The sequence below is a fragment of the Mercenaria mercenaria genome, chromosome 5 (assembly GCF_021730395.1).
Source record: "Mercenaria mercenaria strain notata chromosome 5, MADL_Memer_1, whole genome shotgun sequence".
Lineage (NCBI taxonomy): Eukaryota > Metazoa > Mollusca > Bivalvia > Venerida > Veneridae > Mercenaria > Mercenaria mercenaria.
Window position 1 is genome coordinate 8,439,669 of NC_069365.1, and position 25,561 is coordinate 8,465,229.

The following is a 25,561-nucleotide window of genomic DNA, read 5'->3' on the forward strand; positions in this document are numbered from 1 at the left end:
GAGACACAGTCAGCAACAGGAGGTAAGTTGATTACTGGTACCTCAGTCAGACCTCTTATTGTGACTGGTATCTGTTTGACATTTACCTCCCAGGAAATTTCATTACTGAGAAACTTGGTGATAATTGGAACAATAAAGTTAATTGCACTGTATAAAATTCCATTATCTCCTTGTTTTCCTAGAACAGTGAGATAAATTAGAGAAATGTGTTTTATCTAAAAACTCTGGGAAGCAAGTGTGCAACAGTATGCAAAAGTGTAGTTTTAATATTAGATATCCGTAATAAATTGTACACTTTGGTTAAAACTATTATATGCATTTCCATTTGAATGGAATGTACCACTTATTGAAAACTTGTCAAACAGGAAAACTTGTTGAACAGGTTATTTACTTAAAAATGAGGAAGTTTAATTTTAAAATTTAGATTCAAGTTTAGTTTATAAGATTATGCTAAGTTTTAATTAGGTCAGAGGTATATGGATTATGAGAACATAACCTTAGATAGGTAACTAGCTCTGGTATTTATATTATTATATATGCCAGGAGATCTGTACCAGGAACATATGTATTTTATAGTGAGAAAATTTCCCAAGGACCTACCTGTGATGTTATTCTATGATTTACAGCTGAAAATTCAACAGATTTTCCAGAAATGCTAAATAGGAAAATATTTCATGGTGTTGTGAATGGTTACTGTGGGAGTATTGAAGTTGTTTAGGATTCTGTGGTAATTGAGAAGGGGAAAAACAACAAGGAATTGGTGAGTAGTTTTTATTTCCAAATTTCATACTGGTGTAGAAGCAGTGACCTGGTGTTTCTTGTCCTTGCTGATCATGGAGTCATTCCTTGTTAATTAGCACCTAAAATGCCACATCAAGAAAAAAAAAGATGCCCGAGTCAGGTGTCGAACCCAGGCCACAGCAGCAACAAAAACTTTCCTGCCTTCTTTACCAATACATCACAGTTTACCTCGAGCAATGTTATAGCATTACAAACGCTTTTCAATTTTCAATGTAAAATTTAGTAAAACCTATAGTCTGTCAGTATAAATATACTAAGTATACTACATATATATTAAGTTTCAAAGCTTTCTTAAGAAATATAGCATTAATTTCCTGAGTTAAACTAGAAATTTTCTCACGTTTTTTTCGTTGTCGCACAATTTGGAGGCCAGAGCCTTTAACTTTAAGAAGATATGTACTGTGAAATAATTCAAATCTGTTGGCATGAAATTTCATGGTTATGGTCATGGAGGTATACATTTGAAAGATAAAATTTAGTTTATTCATTTGTTTGGATTTGGTATCATGGATTGACATAACCACAAAATGCAGGAAAATTAGTCCCCTACAAATAATCATGATTTCTCGGCATACCTTTTTTTAGCTCACCAGAGCACAAAGTGCTCAGGGTGAGCTATTGTGATCACTCACCGTCCGGCGTCCGTCCGTCGTCCGTCCGTCCATCGTCCGTCCGTCCGTCCACACTTTCCTTTAAACAACATCTCCTCCTAAACCAACAGGCCAATTTTGATGAAACTTCACAGGGATGTTCCTTGGATGGTCTTCTCTAAAAATTGTTCAAAGAATTGAATTCCATGCAGAACTCTGGTTGCCATGGCAACCGAAAGGAAAAACTTTAAAAATCTTCTTCTAAAAAACCAGAAGACCTAGAGCTTAGATATTTGGTGTGAAGCATTGCCTAGTGGACCTCTACCAAATTTGTTCAAATCATGACCCCGGGGTCAAAATTGACCCCGCCCCAGGGGTCACTTGATTTTACATAGAAAAATCTTAAAAAATCTTCTTCTCGAAAACCAGAAGCCCTAGACCTTAGATATTTGACGTGTAGCATTGCCTAGTGGACCTCTACTAAAGTTGTTCAAATCATGACCCCGGGGTCAAAATTGACCCCGCCCCAGGGGTCACTTGATTTTACATAGGAAAATCTTCAAAAAATTTCTAAAAATAAAGCAGAAGGCCTAGGTCTTAGATATTTCACATGTAGCATTGCCTAGTGGACCTCTACAAAATTTATTCAAATCAGACCCCCGGTATCCAAACTGACCCCGCCCCAGGGGTCACTTGATTTTACATAGGAAAACCTTAAAAAATCTTCTTCTCAAAAAGCAGAAGCCCTAGAGCTTAGATATTTGACATGTAGCATTGCCTAGTGGACCTCTACTAAAGTTATTCAAATCATGACCCCCGGGGTCAAAATTGACCCAGCCCTAGGGGTCGCTTGATTTTATATATGAAAATCTTCAAAAATTTTCTTAAAATAAACCAGAAGGCCTAGAGCTTAGATATTTCACATGTAGCATTGCCTAGTGGACCTCTACAACATTTATTCAAATCATGACCCCAGGATCAAAATTGACCCCGCCCCAGGGGTCACTTGATTTTACATAGGAAAATCTTAAAAAAATTTCTAAAAATAAACCAGAAGGCCTAGATCTTAGATATTTGACATGTAGCATTGCCTAGTAGACCTCTACAAAATTTCTTCAAATCATGACCCCCGGGGTCAAATTGGCCCCGCCCCATGGGGTTACTTGATTGTACATAGAAAAATCTTCAATATTTTCTAAAAATAAACCAGAAGGCCTAGAGCTTAGATATTCGACATGTAGCATTGCCTAGTGGACCTCTACAAAATTTGTTCAAATCTTGACCCCCTAGGGTCAAATTGACCCAACCCCAGGGGTTACTTTATTGTACATAGGGAAATCTTCATAATTTGCTTAAAATAAACCAGAAGGCCTAGATCTTAGATATTCGATATGTAACATTGCCTAGTCGACTTCTACAAACTTTGTTCAAATCATGACCCCTGGGGTAAAATTGGCCCCACCCCAGGGGTTACTTGATTGTACATCAGAAAATTTTCCAAAAAATTTCTAAAAATCATCAGTTTGACATTTGAAACATATTACTCTGGTGAGCGATCCAGGGTCATCATGACCCTCTTGTCTATCTTGTAGTCATCAACACTTTTACAAAACAATACCATTTCTGAAACATGCATACTTTGATTAGATCTCCAGTTACTATGCCACCCTTCAATGCAGGAGGGGTATATTGTTTTGCAGATGTCGGTGTATGTAGACCAATCTGTTTCCCGATGATACCTCAAGAACACTTAGGCCTAGGATCATGAAAGTTGATAGCAAGCTTGTTCATGACCAGCAGATGACCCATATTGATTTTGAGATTAGTAGGTCAAAGGTCAAGGTTACAGTGACCCGGAACAGTTAAACAGTTACCGGATGATAACTCAAGAACCCTTGGGCCTAGGATCATGAAAGTTTAAAAGATAGGTAAAGCATGACCAGCAGATGATCCCTATTGATTTTGAGACCAGTAGGTCAAAGGTCAAGGTCACAGTAACCCGGAACAAACTGTTTCTGGACAAAAACTTGAGAACGCTTGGGCCTATGATCATGAAAGTTGATAGAGAAGTTGGTCATGACCAGCAGAAGACCCCTATTGATTTTGAGGTCAGTAAGTCAAAGGTCAAAGTGACCCGGAACAGTTAAACGGTTTATAGATGATAACTTAAGAACACATGGGCCTAGGATCATAAAAGTTGATAGAGAGGTTAGTCATGACCAGCAGATGACCCCTATTGATTTTTAGGTCAGTAGGGCAAAGGTCAAGGTCACTGTGACCCGGAACAGTTAAATGGTTCCAGACAATAACTTGAGAATGCATGGGCCTAGGACCACGAAACTTAATAGGGAGGTTGATCATGACCAGCAGACATCCCCTATAGATTTTGAGGTCAATAGGTCAAAGGTCACATTGACACAGAACAGTAGAACTTTTGTGTACAGTGACCAAATCGTTTCTGTTCCTTGTGCAATTAATACTGAATGCATCAAGGGGGGCATTTGTGTTCTTCGAGCTCTTGTTTATGATGTCCTTTTGACATTCATTATAAGTGAATTGATGTTAATGATTTGGCACTTTCAGGCTTCCATAGGAATTATCATTTATCAACATTTCTGGTCATCAGGTGGACAGTTTATAAATATTTCTTGTTTTGTAATTTTGTGTTCAAGGTGAGCTATTTTGGTCATTGACAACAACATTTGCCTTTATAATGATTTGCCTTGTAAAAGGAATGACATGATTTTATTTCTTGTCCTTGCTGATGATGGTGGAGTCATTCCGTGTTAATTAGCACCTAAAATGCCACATCAAGAAAAAAAAAAGATGCCCCAGCAAGGTTTGTTTTACCAAAAGGGGATGGGGCCCAGGGTTAAGAGTAGAGGCCACAGTTGTGACCAAATCTTTATGAAACTTTCTCAGAATGTTTGTCTTGATGATCACTAGGCCAAGTTTGAAACTGGGTCATGTGGGGTCAAAAACCCGGTCAAATCAAAGGAAAAGCTTGTTATCACTGAGACCACATTTATGACCATATCTTCAAGAAACTTTGTCAGAATGTTTTATCTTGATAATCTTTAGGCTAAGTTCGAAATTTGGTCATGTGGGGTCAAAAACTATGCCAGGTTAGAATGTTTGTCTTGATGTTTGTATCTTAATCAGGTAGAGTCAAAAACTTAAGTTACCTGACCAAATCAAAGGAAAAGTTTGTAAAGGCCACATTTATGACCCTATCTTCATGAAACTTGGTCAGAATGTTTATCTTAATGATCTCTAGGTCAAGATCAAAACTGGGTCAGGTGGGATCAAAAACTAGGTCACTAGGCTAGTCCTAAGGAAAATGTAGAGGCCCCATTTGAAACTCCTGAGAATTGGTCAGAATGTTTTTTTGTGAGCTATATTACTCAGGTGAGCGATCCAAGCTTATCATGACCCTCTTGTTCATGCTTGTATTTACTGGTACTTTATATTATTTCATGCATGTATTTAATATTTTATTTTATAATTTCAGATTATGATAGTAATGGCATCATTATAATTATGCCCATACTGACTAGTGAGATATATTGCTTTTGTCTTCTCTATCTGTCCCTCAGTCTGTGAATCGCCACAAGTTGTGTAAATAAGCTGGTCCGATTTAGATAAAACTTCACAGCTATATTTGGTATGAAAAGTAGTGGTAAATAATTTTTTTAATCCCCTGCTACAAGTGGTGGGGGTTATAGCAATGGTCTCCATCCGTCTGTAACAATTATGTCCGTTCTATATAACTTAAACCCTTTGAAAGATTTTCATGAAACTTAGGTCAAAATGATCACCTCATCAAGACAATGTGCAGAACCTCATCAAGCTGATTTGCAGAAATCACGAGTCGGCCATGTTGACTCAAGGTCAAGGTCACAACTCAAGGTCAAAGGTTTGAGCCTTACATTTTGTATCCACTCTGTATCTCCTAAACCCCTTGAAGGATTTTTGGTCAAATGATCATCTTATCAAGATGATGTGCAGAACTCATGAGTCAGCCATGTCGGCTCAAGGTCAAGGTCACAACTCAAGGTCAAAGGTTGGAACCTTCCATTTTGTGTTCACTCTGTATCCCCTAAACCCCTTAAAGGAGTTTCATGAAACTTGGGCCAAATGATCATCTCATCAAGATGATGTGCAGAACTCATGAGTCAGCCATGTCGGCTCAAGGTCAAGGTCACAACTCAAGGTCAAAGGTTTGAGCCTTCCATTTTGTGTCCGCTCTGTATCTCCTAAACCCCTTGAGGGATTTTGATATGACCTTAATTATATTAATTCATAAGTTTGAGATATTCAATAACCGATCTACTTGCCCGAGTTTCATTGATGAATTGTATACTCATTATTCTTTTTATATTAAACTTATTTCTACGATCTCTCAGCATATGGCTTGGAACAATTTCATTGATGTTGTCATATACTGCGGTATGAACTATAAATTAAAGATATACTTAACAGTGTCAGTGCTTCCACCCAATACCGTCAACCCTTTCACTGTCCATAACCGGGGCGGGGGATATCCTTTCCGCAGCCTTAACGTACTAAAACATATAAGCGTCTGATGGCCCTTTCACACTTCCGTAGAAACAACATTTATTACACGAAACTTATTTTGAAAATATTTCTGAAATGTCTCGGTCTGCAGCTCTCAAATACGGTAATATGTTACATCTGAGGCATAAACTGACACTCTCAGACAACATCAAAAATGACATTTTGAGCAATTTGATGAGGTTCCAAAATTATCAATGTACCCTTGGTCCGTTACGGACCCCTGTGGGATTTGTGTTTATCCAGAGCTCATATATTTTTCCATAGATTAAAAGCTGACATGCTGTACTAAAGCCCAGGTAATTTCAATTCATATTCAATTCATAATAAAGTGCTGAAAATTGGCTCCCTAATAGCAAAAAAAAAAAAAAAAAAAAAGAAGTCAACGCGCATACATTTAGACGGGGTGACCCCTGCGTGTGACCCCTGACTATCTATGAATCAAAATGCGGGTTTCGTTTTCAAGTTTAGCATTTCTACTTTCATTTTATTTACTTCCGGAAATAGCTGAAGGTCGAGTGACGTCATTTTCTGTGTTGTCAAAAACATATATATGCCTGGCGAGATTGCATAAATATGTGCTGGCCGTCCTAAGGTTATTAGAGAAATCATTTTTTATCTAAAAATCAGTGCTTTTTCGACATTTTTTAACATGTCTGTACGAAAACTGACGTTTGAGACAAAAATGGCTAAACTAAAATGCATTTTAGGAAATCTGTATATCCTTTCCGCAGCCTTAACGTACTAAAACATATTAGCGTCTGATGGCCCTTTCACGCTTCCATAGAAACAACATTTATTACACGAAACTTATTTTGAAAATATTTCTGAAATGTCTCGGTCTGCAGCTCTCAAATACGGTAATATCTTACATCTGAGGCATAAACTGACACTCTCAGACAACATCAAAAATGACATTTTGAGCAATTTGATTAGGTTCCAAAATTATCAATGTACCCTTGGTCCGTTACGGACCCCTGTGGGATTTGTGTTTATCCAGAGCTCAAATATTTTTCCATAGATTAAAAGCTGACATGCTGTACTAAAGCCCAGTTAATTTCAATTCATAATAAAGTGCTGAAAATTGGCTTCCCAATAGAAAAAAAAAAAAAAAGAAGTCAACGCGCATACATTTAGACGGTGTGACCCCTGGGCGTGACCCCTGACTATCTACGAATCAAAATGCGGCTTTCGTTTTCAAGTTTAGAATTTCTACTTTCATTTTATTTACTTCCGGAAATAGCTGGAGGTCGAGTGACGTCATTTTCTGTGTTGTCAAAAACATATATATGCCTGGCGAGATTGCATAAATATGTGCTGGCCGTCCTAAGGTTATAGCTGTCTTTCAGACTGCCTTGTTTTGGTATGTTCTGATTGGGATTGTTGATTTCAAAGCCATGGCCTCTTTGAAAGTTTTTTATGAATAAAATTTATCTTGGCTACTACTCTTATACTATTAATGAGATTTTAATGAAAATTTATAGGAATGGTTGATACCAAGGGTAGTTGCTCATATTGGACTGTCTATCTGTCCGTCCATACAGCCCACATTAATGACCCAATTTAGTTCATACTCACACTCAACAATCCATGTGGCAAGACACACAGACTAGCCTATATATGGATGACATTGACCTTCATCTGTCTGTACCAGCCAGATTGCCTACAGCCCACTTCGTTCATACTAACACTAACAGTTGATGTGACAAGACCTACAAACTCACCTACATATAAATAACCTTGACCCTTATATGACCTTCAAATTTAAAATCTTAATAAACAACAATTTTGGTCCTACAGCCCATATAAATGACAGCATACTAGGTCCTGGTCAAAGGTCATGTATGTAAAATTTCATGTCTATATATTTCTAACCTCACTATTTACCTCAGTGAGATAATGTACAGAGTGCCGGTCTCATTGATGCAGGGTCAAGGTCATACTTAGAGGTCAAAGATCAGATAGACAATATATATGGGGTAATACAGATTGTTCCTTGTGCCTTGTATTAGAGTTCCTACAAACACTTTGGAGGAGACATATGGTTTTGTTTATGTATAAACATTTTAATTCTAACAAAGAGTCATAAACATTACAACAAATGAAGAGATATTGGCATTGTAAAGATATATTTTAACAAGCCCGAAGACATGCAACACATTTATATCTTTTTTATATGGGAGTGTATGATAAAATTCGTTTAAAATCATAGATAATCAAAGATAATTGGTAGAGGAAGCTGCCAGCTTATCGCTGGCAATGTTTACGTATCAAATTAGAACCATCAAAGTCAGGATAAACAACATGCTTACAGATAGATATCACATTTTACCTGGGGGGAAACCTACTACTTTTTTTTGCATCAACACTTGTTATGTAAGATGTATAAAAAATGGTTTCCAGCTTATGAAAAATACACTGAATGACAGAATTATTGAGTAGCGTGGGTACTATAAGTGATTGTGAACACTTTGATCATCCTTTCAATCTGCAAAAATATTTTTCTTGAAACAGCTCCTTGTATTACATACTCTACTCTAAAATATGTTTGCTGGGCTAAGATTGCTGTATTTGAAATTAGAAGAAAATAATTGCAATAAATGGAGAACTCGTTAAACATAAATAATGATTTTATGTATAATAGCACTTTCGTATGTATAATTTTTTTCGCAGTGACTATTGTAAAAATAAGTAAGATTCTTTCTAATTACATGCTGTTTAAAGAGTCCACCAAATCAAAAACATTAGAATATGCAAATAATACTGGTATTTGAACAAATGTATTGCTACATTTTTATTCAACTGATTTTGAGTAGTTCCCAACTAAAATCAGCAAGAACAGCAGTAGTTTTACAAATTAAGCTAGATAATAAATCTCCACCCTTGCCAAAACTCACTAATTCCCTGCCACTATGTAATAAATGAGGTAAAAAATATGTTGGTAAAACAAGATTATTATTTTAATTAAAAGATATTTCAGCATTAATGTGGAAGATTAGAAACCAAGGCGCTTTGTTGGTACAAAAAATGGTATGATAGAAATTTGGCAGCGGTATTTATGGGAACCGAATGCCAAATCACAGTTTTTTCGGCAGTGATTAGGTATAGAACAATTCCTATCACTATTTAACTTTGTTCTTTTTATGATTTATTACAGTGTGAGACTGTTAAGAAGGTATAATAAATGAAGAACTCTGTGAAAGGAAATCTATGTGTGGAGATTCACTGCTAGATACTGGATTGTTTTATAGGATTTTATGAAGGTAAGATTCATTGATAGCTGGCTGATTGTAATGATAAGTATTCTCAGTGCTTGACATGAAAATCAGAACAACTTGTCCTTGAATTTTATTAAGAGATTTTCTACTCATCTAAGCCTCTTTTTTGGCAAACTGCTAGGTTTCTCCAGACTGTAGTGAAACTGATACAGTTGAACTTCAATGGCTCGAACTCGGATCTTTCGAACACCTGGGATCGCTCGAACACTTCGTCTGGTCCCGAATTTATTCCTTTTTTATTCTAAATAGTTCTACCTCAGATCGCTCCAACTTCGAAAATTCGAACTCTCGAACTCATTTGGTGGTCCCCTTGGCTTAATTACAGTGATAATTACACCTATTCAGTCGAACAGACAATTTGTCGCCGGAATGGCTTGTGTTTACAAAGTTTTTCACACCTCTGCCTGACATTCTCCAAGCTTCCCCTTTAACCGGCGCGTGCGAAATTTTCATGCGCTTATGTAATTAGCATCGGTATACGACAAACAAATTAAACAAAGTGACTTTCGTTCACTGCAATGCTTTAATGGGCTTTGATTTATAGGAATAAAATTATTTAAAATAATTGAGCAGTGTCTGTCTTTATTTTTTTTTTCTGCATAAAATCTGGAGATCTGATGTTAACTTTCATACTACTTTGGGATGGCTGAACAACTTAATAATTTTAAAGGACCCGGAAACGGGGGGATAGCTAAGTCGGCTACTGGAAAGCAATATATTTGATAATATTTGTACTGAACTATGATTCATAAAGGTTTGTTATTCATGTCTTTCTATTTGATGCTGTCTTCACCGAAATTCTTATAATTATATTAGTGTTTTATCTGTGTTTTATTTTCGTATCTATGTCAAGTTTGAAAATAAATAATAAAGCATATTTCAGCGTTCATTTTTTATTTATGATCATATCATACACACATTTAGGTACAATATGACAATATATTACGATGTAAGGTTTGTAACACACCATGCCCTCGAATTCCCAAATTCAAAATGGCCGCCATTTGGATGGCTCGAACAACGGAAAACTCGAACTAATTTCCACGGGACCCTCGAGTTCGAGCCATCGAAGTTCGACTGTACTTGGTCATTTTCATTTTAATAGGTCAATACAACCTTTGGCTTAGATCTGTTTATAGAGAATTTCAGTTGACATGGACAGTTGACCACATGTAAAAGGTCAGGGTAAGAAGTTTACATAAAAAAATCAAATGAAGAGTATTTCATAACTGCTTTACTCCATGTGGGAAGGTTCTGTGAATAAATTTGCACAAATGTATTACACCAAGACAATGTATTACTGCTTCTTTGAACCATGCTTTGAACATGCATGTTGAAATTAAAGGTTGAAATAGGTACTATATGACTATTGTGTCTGTTCTATGTTGTTTTGACCACATGACAAATATTTTGGTTACTTGGCATAAAAGCTCCCATGCATTACTAGATGTGCAGAGCAAAATCGATAATCATTTTGATTCAAGGTAAAGATCATAAAAGTCTTGTAGATAGAATAACCCTTACATTGTACAACTATTTTGCTACAGAGTGCAACATTTAGGCATGTAGGGTCATACCTAAAGGTCAAAGATCGGATGGACATTTTGTATTGGGTCATACATATTGTATCTTTTAATTGAGTGAATTGCAGTTTTTGGAGAGACATGGTTTCTTATTTTAAACACAATGATCTAGTTGTAACTGTTGCAGGTATAATAGACAGCCAGATGAATAAATGTGAGATTCCAGAACCTTCTTCTCCAGTGGTTTGTGCACCAGTGTACTTCAGTGACCCTGAGGACAGAGGTCATGACCTTACAGCCAGTTCACTGAGGTAAGTTCTTTTGTCTGTGTTCAGACTGTATGTTTTGTTCATAGGAGATAACTACTGCGACTATTCAAATTTTATATAATTATGTCCCTTTTCTTCTCAAAACAGATAATCAGAGCCAAGAAAGAATGGTCAGAATATATAAAAGAGTACTGATTGAAAAAAAAATAAAAGAATATTGTCTAGTTGGTAGCCAGACTATAAGTTCTCCTTCAAGATAGGATATGTCTTTATGGCAGTAAGTTTATCCAGGAAATGTTATATTTTGTGGTTTTGCCATGAAAGGAGCATAGATATACTTATTGACTAAAATTATGGTCACATGCTCTGGAGCTGATGTGGCTGTTACACAAATTGTAACATTTAAGACAACGGAATTAGTTTGGACCACAGTACCACTGGGACATAGTAATTGGACATAATTTGGGTTTTGAAATATTGCATAGAAATTTGTCTGCGAAGGGAAAAAAAAAACATTATCAGGCAATAGGTTCAGGATGAGCTATAAGTATAGTTGGATACTCCAGCAACTGTTATTTCCTTTGGACAGACTTACTATACTGAACCTGATGCAAGTTTTAAGAAAATCTGGAGCATCAAAATTTACCTCATCATGACGCTATACAGAGCGCACAACTTAGGTCACTAGGTCCATTATCTACGTCACACTTTGGGGTCAGAGGTCAGGTAACTTATATATGTTGCTCTGTATCTTCATAATGACTGGAAGGATTTTTCGTTAAATTAGCATCAGCTCTTAACCTTATCTATTTGACAAACAGAGCACACAATCCAGGTCACTAGGTCTAAGGTCAAGGTCACAGAGGTCAAAGATCAGTTAGTATAGATATGTGCCCACTTTGTATCTTACAACCACTGGAAGGATTTTCATAAAACTAACATCAATTATTAACCTCATCAAGACAACATGCAGAGTGCAGCCTATATCACTAGGTTCAAGGTCAAGGGTACAAGTGAAGGTTAACAGTCATGGTCACAATGTTTTACTTTCCTTATATCAACGTGATGTATGTGGGTATTAATCACCATTTGGGATAGCTCCAATAATAATAATAATAACTGTTATTATCATTTTATTATTATATACATAAGAGCTGCCAGGACTAAGAAATGAAAATAACTTTCTGCAGTATCTCCTCATGGACTTGCAGATAGATTTTTACCAAACTTGGTCAGTTATTATGCATCCTTGCAGAAGCTTCTTACAGTATATATCTTAACTGGAAGCCATTTGATTAACACTGAGAGAAGTCTATACATAAAAGGCTCGGTGGAGCTAAAAATAGAAAGTCCATTATATAGCTATTTATTTAACGCAGGTGTCCGTCTGACCTTCTGTCTCTACATCCATCTGTCCATCTGCTCTGTAACTTTTGAACCCCTTAAAGAATTTTGAAGAAACATGACACAAATGTTAACTACATCAAGACGACATGCAGAGTGCATGTTTTGGATGGCTCTCTTCAAGGTCAAGGTCACACATAGGGGTCCAAGGTCATATGACTTTGTTTCGTGTCCGCTTTGTTACTCATGAACCCCTTGAAAGAATTACATAAAACTTGGCACAAATGTTCACCACATCGAGACGACGTGCAGGGCTTATGTTTCGGATGGCTTACTTCAAGGTCAAAGTCACACTTACGGGTCAAAGGTCATATAAAGGATTTCGAAGAAACTTGACACAAATGTTCACCACATTGAGAGGACATGCAGAGCACATGTTTTGGATGGCTCACTTCAAGGTCAGGGTCAAACTTAGGGGTCAAAGGTCATATGACTTTGTTTTGTGTCTGCTCTGTAACTTTTGAACTGCTTGAAGGATTTAAAAGAAACTAGGCACAAATGTTCACCACATTTAGATGACATGCAGAGCGCATGTTTCGTATGGCTGGCTTCAAGGTTAAGGTCACACTTAGGGGTCAAACTTCATATCTATGGATTATGGATGGATATTGAAGTATCTCAAACATTTACGATGACTAGACGTGTTGCATACAACACCTTCAACCCTAACTCACCCTTGGAAGTCATTATTCATTTTTCTTGTCCAGTCTATATCTTAAACTCCTGATGAAGATCTTTTGAAGACAGAAACTAGTAGAGTTTAGTGACAATAAAATCTATAAAACATTTGTGTACACACAACTTATATTTTTGTATACATTGATGGATATTCAATTAACTTGGCACAAACATTTACATAAATAATGACCATATGTCAAATTGAATACTTAGACCCCTATATCAAAGGCCTTACATACCCTGGTAAATAAAGGTTAAAGATGTTATGTAGGGTCATTCAGCCTATAACTTTTAAATACATAGAAGGATATTCAAATAACTTGGTACAATTTTTCGCCATATTAACCATAGGGATTTTAGGTGTGATCATTTACTGGTACTGGTGATAAACTCGGACAGAAAATGAGTTTTTTTTACCTGTACCGGAGGGAGGCATATAGTTTTGGAACCGTCTGTCGGTCTGTCCGCAATTTTCGTGTCCGGTCCATATCTTTGTCATCCATGGATGGATTTTCAAATAACTTGGCATGAATGTGTACCACAGTAAGACGACATGTCGCGCGCAAGACCCAGGTCCATAGCTTAAAGGTCAAGGTCACACTTAGACGTTAAAGGTCATTTTTCATGATAGTGCATTGATGGGCGTGTCCGGTCCATATCTTTGTCATCCATGGATGGATTTTCAAGTAACTACGCATAAATGTGTGGCACAGTAAGACGACATGTCGCGCGTAAGACCCAGGTCCGTAGCTCAAAAGTCTAGGTCACACTTAGACGTTAAAGGTCATATTTCATGATAGTGCAATGATGGGCGTGTCCGTTCCATATCTTTGTCATTCATGCATGGATATTAAAATAACTACGCATGAATGTGTGGCACAGTAAGACAACGTGTCGCATGTAAGACTCAGGTCCGTAGGTCAAAGGTCCTAAACTCTAACATCGGCCATAACTATTCATTCAAAGTGCCATCGGGGGGCATGTGTCATCCTATGGAGACAGCTCGTTATTTCTGCAAATTGTTATCAATAGTTGGTATCAAAATAAAGCTTTAATAGCTCTTACCGAATAATTGACATGATTTAAATCTATATTTAGCAAGCAAACTCGCAAGAAGTGAGGCCCTGAAAGGGGTATGTAAAATGGGGACTGTACTAATGTTGACTGATGATAAATTCAACTGCTTTGTCATTTAAAAAAAAAAATTCTCCATTATAGTATTATATTGAAATCTTCCTAAAAGTGATGCAACAGTCATTCCCGATCAAAAAATGAAAAGTGACCCAATGTCAGGCCTTCATATATTGACAGTGAGCATGTGCAATAAAAAATATCCTCTCTCCCAGTATTTTTGTGTAAATATTTTTTAAACAGACAAATGTAAGTTATTTATTTATACAGAATATTTACCAGTTTTATTTTTGTTTACACCAGTTGGTGTTGTAAGTGGTTGCTATTAGATGGCATGTTCAATTATATAAAAAAACCAATTGCAGTTGAATTATTTTGATTTTGTTTGTTTTGGGTTTAATGCCGTTTTTCGACAGTATTTCAATCATGTAATGGCGGGCAGTTAACCTAACCAGTGTTCCTGGATTCAGTACCAGTACAAACCTGTTCTCCGCAAGTAACTGCCAACTTCCCCACATGAATCAGAGGTGGAGGACTAATGATTTCAGACACAATGTCGTTTATCAAATAGTCACGGAGAACATATGCCCCGCCTGAGGATCGACCTCGCGACCCCGCGATCCATAGACCAACGCTCTTATCATTTTGAAGGTGGTCGACTTTATCACCTGTTGGAGTTTATCATCAGTACCAGTACTGATATTCATAAATTTTTCTTTTTCAGTCTCTAAAGTTGAGAATATGTGTTCAATTGTTGGGAGTGCCATTACAGGAATCTTTACTTTTTGTCACACAAGTTTTCCCTTAGTGTCTCTAGGTAACATTGAGTTCAGTCAAGGTCGCATATACACAGTGTAGATATAGCCCAAAGTGCCAAAACATGTCCTAAAGCCCTGCCCCCACCATTTGTGCTGCTTACAAATATTTGTGGACAGTTGGCAGACATGTTGCCTAAGTTTCCCTATAAATTTATCTTAACTGATGGAAACTTTCAAGTAATGAGCTTTCTTAAATATAGATTAAATAAGATTTCTGCATTATAGTAAATGCATTATTTTATCTTTACATCAAAATTACACTTGTCTAACCTTAACATAGTGAAACATGATTACAGGTGTAGATTTGTTGTTGTGCCAGGGGTATGTAAAATTTGTACTTGGTTAGCACAGTAATATTGTGCAAAACAAAGCAAAGTCATAGAGCTACATCTGGATCATTAGAAATACATTATTGTAACATAAATAGGTAAGATGGTAACAAGGGCACATAGTAATATGCAGTAACACATGTTAAATAAGTTGGAAAGAACCTGTCTTATCCCACAATGTTGAGATCAAATGAACACTTCTGTTAAAAGGAGTTGTTGGCCTTTTGAATAATGATGTGAGAATATGGTGTTGTTTCTAAACCACATCTGTAATGGCTTGTTTCATTTGAATTTCTTCAACATTAAAGGGACTGGTCTCCAGATTGTTTGACAACATATTTAAAAAAAAAAATTCAGATATCTTGAAATAAATGCTATATTTCTTAAGAAGACTTTAAAACTTAATTACTGACAAACTATATGTTATAAAAACACATGAAAATTAGTTATTTTTACTACTTTTTACGATAAAATCGAAAAGCGTTTGTAACTGCCTTGATTATAGGACGTATTGAACACTAAATCCTCCATAGCGTTATTGATAACGACAGCGGAAAAATTCTTCATTGCCATGCCAGTCTAGGTTTGATTCCCGACGTGGTCATCTTTTTTCCTTGATCTGGAATTTTTAAAAAAGTTTAGAAACAAAAACTCATATTCTAATGTTCATAATATGACCAAACTTCAATTTGAGAGAAAGATTTTTAGCCAAATCTGGAGGTCAGTGCCTTTAAAATCATACTGACACCTCCTGCATATTTAGAATTTCATTTATCTTGGCACAGGTAGTTGTAATAACATGTATGTGTGAGATGTAGAGAATCTTCAAGGTTGAAGTTGGGATTGGCCAAAAGGACTTGACTATTGCACTTATTGAAGTACAGGTGTCATTCAATGGTATCAGTTTGAACAATTTTAACATCATCAGCACTTACACACATACAAACATGTTGTCTTTTTTAACCACTAAATTGATATGGTATGTTTTGAACCTTCTTTCTCTAAAGGGCTAGAAGTAACTTTTTTTTTTTTTTAAACACAGGTCTTATTTTGATGTCAATATTGTTAAATTTCAGAAGTCAAGTATTTTATTGCAAGTTATTGCTATGTGCATTCCTCTTTATTATATACTAATTTATAAGCTCTGGTAAGTTTCAGTGGAATCTGAAACATTACAAGCTATTGTGACCGCTTGATGTCCGTTGTCCGTAGTGCGTCATCCGTCGTCAGTCGTCTGTCGTGCGTCGTGTGTCCGTCAACAATTTCTAAAAAAATCTTCTTCTTGAAAACCATTGGGCATAATTACACCAAACTTCACAGGAATGATCCTTGGATGGCCCCCTTTCAAAATTTTTCAAAGAATTGAATTCCATGCAGAACTCTGGTTGCCATGGCAACAGAAAGGAAAATTTTAAAAAAAAATCTTCTTGTCCAAAACCACAGAGTCTAGGGCTTTGATATCTGGTGTGTAGCATCATCTAGTGGCCGTCTACCAAAATTGTTCAAATTATATATCCTAGGGTCAAATATGGCCCCGCCCTGGGGGTCACATGGTTTATATAGACTTATATAGGGAAAACTTTGAAAATCTTCTTGTACAAAACCACATGGCCTAGGGCTTTGATATTTGGTGTGTAGCATCATCTAGTGGTCCTCTACCAAGATTGTTCAAATTATCCCCCTAGGGTCAAATATGGCCCCACCCCGGGGGTCACATGGTTTATATAGACTTACATAGGGAAAACTTGAAAATCTTCTTGTACAAAACCACATGGCCTAGGGCTTTGATATTTGGTATGTAGCATCATTAACGGTCCTCTACCAAGATTGTTCAAATTATCCCCCAAGAATCAACTATGGCCCCGCCCTGGGGGTCCCAAGTTTTACATAGACTTATATAGGAAAAAAAAGTTTAAAAATCTTCTTGTCTGAAACTACAACACTTAGACCTTTGATATTTTGTTTGTAGCATTGTCTTATGGTTCTCAACCAAAATTGTTCAAATTGTACCCCTTGGGTGAAAAGAGGCCCTGCCCTGGGGGTCCCAAATTTTATATAGACTTATATAAGAAAAAGCTTTAAAAATCTTCTTGTCTGAAACCATACGACCTAGGCTTTTGATATTTGGTAGGATGCATTGTCTAGTAGTCCTCTACCAAAATTGTTCAAAATATGTCCCTGTGGTTAAAAGAGACCCTGCGCTTGGGTCACTTAGTTATTATGTGAGTTATATAGGAAAAATACTTAAAAAATCATCTGATCCTATTTTCAAGACAGTTTAATTATAATTACCTGGTGATGTCACTTGACTGTGAACTTGACCTACTGACCTACTTTCTTGTTTTTTAAGATACAGCCTTGAAATTTTGATGACATACACAGTTTTGCACACCAATCATAAAACTGAATTTCATTGACCATGAATGTGACCTGCTGACTTTCTTAATATTTTATCATCAGTTTGACATTTGAAACATGTAGCTCATATTACTCAGGTGAGCGATCCAGGGTCATCATGACCCTCTTGTTACATATTGACATTTAAATTTCATATTGGGTGTGTGACATCATTTGTGATGTCAGTTTCAAGTATGTTGACACATTTAAAAGTTCTTTATAGATAATATTTTCAGTTTTACTCAGGCGTAAGAACAAATTTATACAATTTATATTATAATTATAAGTATAGATGCTAATGTAATAAAAAGATTATTAGGTTTGCATTGAGAAATGTGCACGTTATAGATAGAGTTTATGAAGTGAATTCTTCGTGAAAAGAAACTGATAGGAAGTGACAGACCGAGGTTTCTTTTTCTCGAAGAATTCTTATCGTGGACTCTATCTAACATAGTGTGAAATCTATGTTTGACCAATCAGAATTGCAAAGTCAGTTGTGTCGGATTCTCCGCCTACCTTAGACTAACAAAAATGTGTTGGCTTCCTTTGAAATACAATGAAGGGGCAGTCATTGGTACGCATGCGCATTCAGTTGACGCTCTTCAGCGTGTAGAGCTGTTCTTGGTACAGTCACATTGGTCTTAAGGAATAAGAAGCCACATTTTTAGCTCGACTATTCGAAGAATAGTCTAGCTATTCTACTCACCCTGGCGTCGGCGTCGGCATCACACCTTGGTTAAGTTTTTGCATGCAAGTACATACAGCCATCAATTAAAGGCATATAGCTTTGAAACTTATTTTATCTTTTTCTAGGTCAATTACCAACCTCTCTGGGTCAAGTCCCATAACTCTGACATGTTTTTTGAGCAAATTATGCCCCCTTTTGGACTTTGAAAATTTTGGTTAAAGTTTTACATGCAAGTTACTATCTCCAAAACTAATGCAGATATTGATTTGAAACTTCACATGTGTCTTCGGGGTTAGTAGCAAGTCCCATAACTCTGACCTTCATTTTGGCCAAATTATGCCCCCTTTTGGACTTAACAAATTCTGGTTAAAGTTTTCCGTGCAAGTACATACAGCTATTACTAAAAGGCATATAGATTTTAAACTTATTTTTTTCTTTTTCTAGATCAATTACTAACCTCACTGGATCAAGTCCCATAACTCTTACATGTATTTTGAGCAAATTATTCCCCTTTTTGGACTTAGAAAATCCTGGTTAAAGTTTTGCGTGCAATTACATATAGCAATTACTAAAAGGCATATAGATTTGAAACTTTTTTTTTCTTTTTCTAGATCAATTACCAACCTCACTGGGTCAAGTTCCGTAACTCTGGCATGTATTTTGGGCAAATTATGTCCCCTTTTGGACTTTGAAAATTCTGGTTAAAGTTTTACATGCGAGTTTCTATCTCCAAAACTAATGCAGATATTGAAATAAAACTTCACATGTGCCTTCGGGGTTATAAAACTAGTTGATAGCAGCAAGTCCCATAACTGATATGCATTTTGGTCAAATTATGCCCCCTTTTGAACTTAAAACTCTTTTAATATTTAACCTTTTTGGGTAATATTTTCCTGCTTCTGGGACAATATTTCGAATAGTCGAGCTTGGCTGTCTTACGGACAGCTCTTGTTAAAAAAATAGATCGCTCTGATTAGTCAAAATAGTATGTTGCACATTATGGAATAATATTGCCACTGTAGAACTCATTCATATTTCTCGATACAAATCTAATAGCCAATAAGTGGACCGTATTGTAAATTGGCTCAACCAAATATGTTATCCACTATAAATAAAGCCGTTATTCTACTGGTATCGGACGGTATCTGAACAGTACCGGTATCCGAATTCTCATAATTTCTCCTTTCATGTAACCCTTCATAAAGGGAGTACTATATGTTTTGGAAGGCTGTTTCACAAGCAAGCATCGAGCGAAATTTCTTTCATCAATGACAAGTGTTTACAGAGAAATTCTACCTTCTTTATAAAGCAATCAACTTTCTGTTTTGTTTACATCTGAGGGATTCCACATGACACGCATGCGCGGAAGACAAACCCATGTTTGTCCAATTGCAGGGAGGTAAATCCTGAGCTTATGATTTGCACTCCGTTGTAGAACTACTCTCCCTTTATAATTAGATAAAATATTAAGGAAATTATATTGCTATTGCATCACATGGGTATTCAGTAACAAGGTAGAGTGCTCGTTTCAGTTGTGAGTGGTCGTGTGTTCGAATCCCAGCCTCTGCTTAAACTTTTAAAAAAAAATTATTACTTTTTTTAAATCTATATAACACAGGACTTAAAAGCAATATAGAACTCCCGATATACCGGGGGAACAATGTATACAGTAATCAAATAAACTACTGTTTACAAGCTAGACAAATACACGATGTGAAAGATGCTTGTCAGAAGTGTTCCATAATATGATTGTACAGGTGCTGTACGGTACCGTACGAAACGGAACGGAATACAGCCACACCCTGTACGATTTATGGGAAAAAGTAGTAAAGGTTAATTACATAATTTAAAATCAAAATTACAAAAGATTTTCAGTCAAAACAATTTTAAAGCAGCTTAAAAAAACATTTATCAGAAACTGGTACTGTAGATAAACCAATTAACGTTAATTAGACTGCCCTTTCGGAGCCCCTGTTTTTGGACGCATGCACAGATAAGGCCGATATTGTTTACATCCTTGCAAAAAGTAATTTGTAGATTACTTTTGTAAACAATTTGTATTTAAAAATAAATATAATGAAAACTCATTTTTTATCGGAAACTGGTCTGAAACCAGTATGTCTTTAAAAATACTGGAGGTATTGTTTTGAAATTTAGGATAAGCTCAGAGCAATATGTTACAAATAAAATTTCAAACATTTAAAGAAAATCAAACTTTGCCATCATATAAATTTACTCATTTTACGGCTTCAGTTCTTTTTTGAAGAGTAAAAAAAAAAATACCCTAAAATGTACATGCAGGAAGAAAAATACATCAGATACATAATATCATCCTGGTCATATGCTGTTGAAAAATTGCTGTTATTTGGGTGATATTTTAACATTTCCTGGTGAAAAATCAAAATCTGCATCTCAAAAAATCTTATAGATTTTATTCACTTGTTTTCTAAAAACATGACTTTTCTGTGTATTTTTGTGACTTACAGAAATGGGATGTGGTAGCAAAATGACTTGATATAATTTGCTATCATGGAAATGTTTGGTATGTTGTTTAAAACGTGTTGTTCTAATTGTATGCCGAATTTCAACAACATATTTTCAGTAAAATTTAAGATTTTGGCTAAAATAGCAAGAGTGGATTAGCTTTTTTGTCCAGTATATAAGAACCTTTTAATTATAATGAATGTGTTTATAGCAGAATAACTCAATATTCTTGATGTTTAATAAATTTCTGAAGACTTGTCATCTCAGTCTGTTTGTTGGTGTTCTTACATGGAAAGCAGTTTGCAAAGGGAAGTAAATTGTTACCAGATAATTTTAGTTTTAACATGGTTGTCTCCCTTAACAAATATACTACTGTATACTATAGTAAATATCTTATTATTGAATTACATCAGATTGTAATTATTTGTAGATAGTATATTGCTACTATAGATAGCACACTGTTATGTACAACTGTAGTAAAAATCTTTTAGAAAACATTTTCCAGAGGAAATTTCCAGAATAGTTAATTAGTTGGCAATGGGATTAAATAAATAATGCATCTCTCTGACTTATTTATTGAAATTTATTTCGACATTTACTTCTGGTTCTTGGATGCTATTGATTCTTTAATTTGACACTGAAAAAAAAAAACATCTACACATTTTTGCCCATCAATTTCCCCCAATTTTTATGTAAATATACAGGTTACTATGGTAACTGATGGCTCCATTGATAAGCCTCCCAGCATGCAACAGTCAAAATTATCTCCACCTAACTTGTTTACCCTGACAAATCTGACTTTCTTTCTTCATGTGGTGTGAATTTATATTTTCTGTGCTTAAACCAGGGAATTACAATTGGAATTTGACATTTTTGAGTTGGTATAAAAGTTTTACCTTTTGTTTGTAGTTCTGTTTCATTGAGACTGTCATATTTTAGGTGTTTAGGGTTTGAATTCAGTCTTCTCAATGTTTTGTGTTTTTCAGAAGTGGTTTCTCACATTTGGTTTCTCTTTTTCCTATCTTGACACAATGTCATGTTGTATTTTGTCATATAGACACAGTAGTCAGATATGGAATATGGACCCTATCTGGTAGGGTACTGTCTGCTTTAGTGGGCCAGATTTGGAGGTAGATGGCAGAGTATTGTTTAAGGCTTTAGCTTACTTTGTCATGTTTGTTTTCTTCTTGTTTTCTGTACTTCATTATGGTTTGAACAAATTGCCAGCACTTGGCTACATAACTTGTTAGTAGGTTTAAATGCCAGAAAAGATCTCATGTTTGTTTTAATTACTTACTGAAAACTCATTTCGTATATCATGAAAGTCTGCGGTTATGCCAGGTTTCAGTATTTTGGAAAGCTATCTCACTGCAATTTAAACTTTTAGAAGAGAAACATAGATTTTCTTCAGATTGAAATAATCTCGCTAAATGCTGGCATCTTACCTAAACAAGATCATGTACTTAAGTCATATGAATGAGGATGTTTTGTAAAAGTTAAAGTAAGTACATTAAATTAAAAACTCAATTGGAAAGAAAAGGGAGATTTTATTGTATAAAAACTAGTTTTTGATTTTTATGATCAAAACCTTTCAGATATAACTGTCTTGATTTGAGAGTTTTTATTCCCAGCAGAGACCTGCTGTCTAGACTAACCCCATAAAAAATACAATTTATTAGGCAACTTCTTTTTTTTTTATATCTGTTTTTGATTTGATGCTTGCATGTTACAGTTTAATCTCCCTTAGTTATACCAATTTTTCTGGGAAAGCACCATGTGGGGCTGATTGTAATAGCTTTCTATTTTATTTCTGATGTTTTATTGATGCAGAAATTCTGTAATATTACATGAATTGTTGAGAACTGTAGGAAAATATCAAAATATGTACTTTTCACTAGTAAGAAAAACTATAAAATGGGTAAAATTCCATTTAAACATTTTGTTACATGCAAGTTCAAAATATCTTGTTGATGAATGGTTCCATCTTCTACCTCTTCACTCATGCTGTTCAACATGTGAAACTTTAATATAGATTTAAAATGTAGGGCTTTCTGACAAGTAAATCAACTTTTGTTTTAACAACCTTGGAGCCTAGTGGTAGAGCGCCTACTTTCAGTGCAGGAGTTCATAGGTTTGCTCTTTGGTAGTATCATACATGGTACTGTAAGCTTCCTCACTTGGTGCTCAACATGAAAGATGATTGTACTAGGACTGGTAAACCCGGTGTCAGTATACTGTAAGTAGAAATATTTGTGGGCTTCAAATTTTTGCGATATTCGCGGTGATCGGCAGTCAGCGAATTTATAATTACTGCGATTATTTCTGCAAAAATTTCTACTTATATGTCATATTTTCGCACAAATGCGAAAGATCTCAGTGTAGTCCGTAAAAGTATGCATGATACATTTATACATTTGCACATTCATTTTCCTTCGTTTATATAATGAATTAGTCTGGCTACCGACTAGATAATCTTTTTTTTTAGAAAAAATGATGCTTTTATATATTCTGACTTCATCAGTCTTGGCTCTGATTATCTAGTATGTTCTGAGAAGGGAAGGGACATAATTCTACAAAATTTGAATAGCCTCAGGAGTTATCTCCTATGAACAAAACATACGGTCTGAACACAGACTAATAATGAATATAAACAACTTGTTAGTTATTGTAATTTGTTAAATTATTGAAAAAACAAACATAAACAATTGTTGTTTCACTTCATGTCTTACCAAAACACTTGCAAAACATGCAAAAATAAAGAGTGTCAAACACAGCTTTCTTTCTAACAGCTGTGAAAGCATTTGCTATTCAGATACAATTTCTATTGTTGATTTAATTGGTTTTCAATTCAGTCCTTTTATAAACTGCCCAGGCATTTTTGTATGCATGTTTTTTGAATATGCTGACATTTGTTGACTATAATCAATACTCCTTTCACTGTTTGTATGTAGGTGGTAATTGAAACACAATTGTTATGTCTGTAAACAAAAGCGTATTTTGTTTACTATTTATCGTTATGTACCTATGACTAATTCTTGACATAGTCATGATTTGTCTCTATTTTATATCTTGAAGTTGCCTTCCTTGAGTGGATATTTTGCCCTGTGCGAATTTATGATTTAAAACCTATGTCTCCTCGAATTCAAAATTGCGCAAAAATATCTACGATGCCGAAAATGGACTGTTCCGTGAAAATTTGTCTCCGCGTATTCATATACACTTACAGTAATATGATTGTGTGGGGTATCATGTCACATGTCTATGGTGTGACTGAGTGGATATCATGTCACATGTCTATTACAGTCTATGGTGTGATTGAGCGAAGTATCATGTCACATGTCTGTAATGTGACTGAGTGGGGTATCATGACACATGTCTATGGTGTGACTATTAAGGCTGAGCATTGTGCTCACAGCATCATTTAATACTTGTTCAGTGCAGATCATGCTTGGAACACATCTTGGGATAGAGAAGTTCACATTCAATATTGATGTATTTTCTGTCAGTCCTTGTGGTTGAACATTGTTGCAGCGATCAGTGAATTATGTCAGAGTTTTACAAGCTCATCTCACAGTGTGAGTTCAAGGTCCTTCTCATTGTGAATGCAACATACTAATGTAACTCTATGAAAAAATTTATTTAAGGCTTTCAGACATCCCAACTTTTTCTGAATGCCAAGTGGGAGTTTTTGCTTTCCAAAGTGGGAGATTGAGGTGTTCAAGTGGGAGATTTTATACCGCGGTAATTATGTTAATGATAACGAAGCTTTTAACAAATCTAATGATAATATAAACTTATTTGCCGTTATAAAATCGCTAGTCTTAAAAAAAATTCACTTTTCTATATCTTATTATTCATGCATTTTTAATGTTTTGGAACAATAATACATGAAGCCTTCTTTGCAAAATTAAATAGTTATGGCACTTTAAGCACTATGTCTAAATTCAAAACTCCACTGAGAATTAAACCTGCACTTTAATTTCTTTTGTTGGAAAGAAGACTCCCCAGGTGAATTTTACATGACAAACAGTGCAGCTGTTAGAACTGTAAAAACAAAATGTATATAGCCAAAAGAATAAAAGTTCAAGCAACAGAAAATTTACTGTTTGATTCTCATCCCTGTGTACCAGTATTTAAAACCCCTCGCTCAAATACTTTTATTGATCAAAATCCTGTTATCCAAAATTGAATGTCCGGGTATTGTTACACTTTCATAGACATTTGCCTAAATCTCCAGTTAAAAGGATGTGTTTGACAAATTGTCATGATGCAAAGACAGTTTAACAGCATTTGATAGTAAGTGATATCAAAATTTACCATGACATTTCCTCTTATCAAAATGATTTTAAGAGAAATGTTTTTTAAAACCCAGCAGGTTGACTCGGCGACCATCTACTTTCGATTTCAAAAACTTACAGAAAAAGGTAAAGCCGGTATAATTTCTAATTTAAATTTGATTGAATTTAATTAGATATCTAATGTCTGGATTTTAATTACAATTGTGACACATTAATCAACACCTGGCTTTGTTAAATTGTGAAATAAACAATAATCAGCAAGGGTAGAATAAGGTGCGAAAATATCCGAAAGCTGTTG

The 25,561-nt window shown here is 35.5% G+C and overlaps 1 protein-coding gene across 1 annotated transcript in view; it reads left to right on the top strand.

Moving 5' to 3' along the window:
- The first annotated feature begins 549 nt into the window (after nt 1-549).
- Nucleotides 550-25,561, top strand: part of LOC123556384 (kelch-like protein 5) — a 140,709-nt gene continuing 115,697 nt past the window's right edge. Inside the window, exons 1-3 of the mRNA XM_053542608.1 lie at nt 550-760; nt 9,124-9,229; nt 10,955-11,078. Coding sequence (XP_053398583.1) covers nt 10,972-11,078 — 107 coding nt within the window. The 5' untranslated portion in view covers nt 550-760; nt 9,124-9,229; nt 10,955-10,971. The remainder of the gene's footprint in view (nt 761-9,123; nt 9,230-10,954; nt 11,079-25,561) is intronic.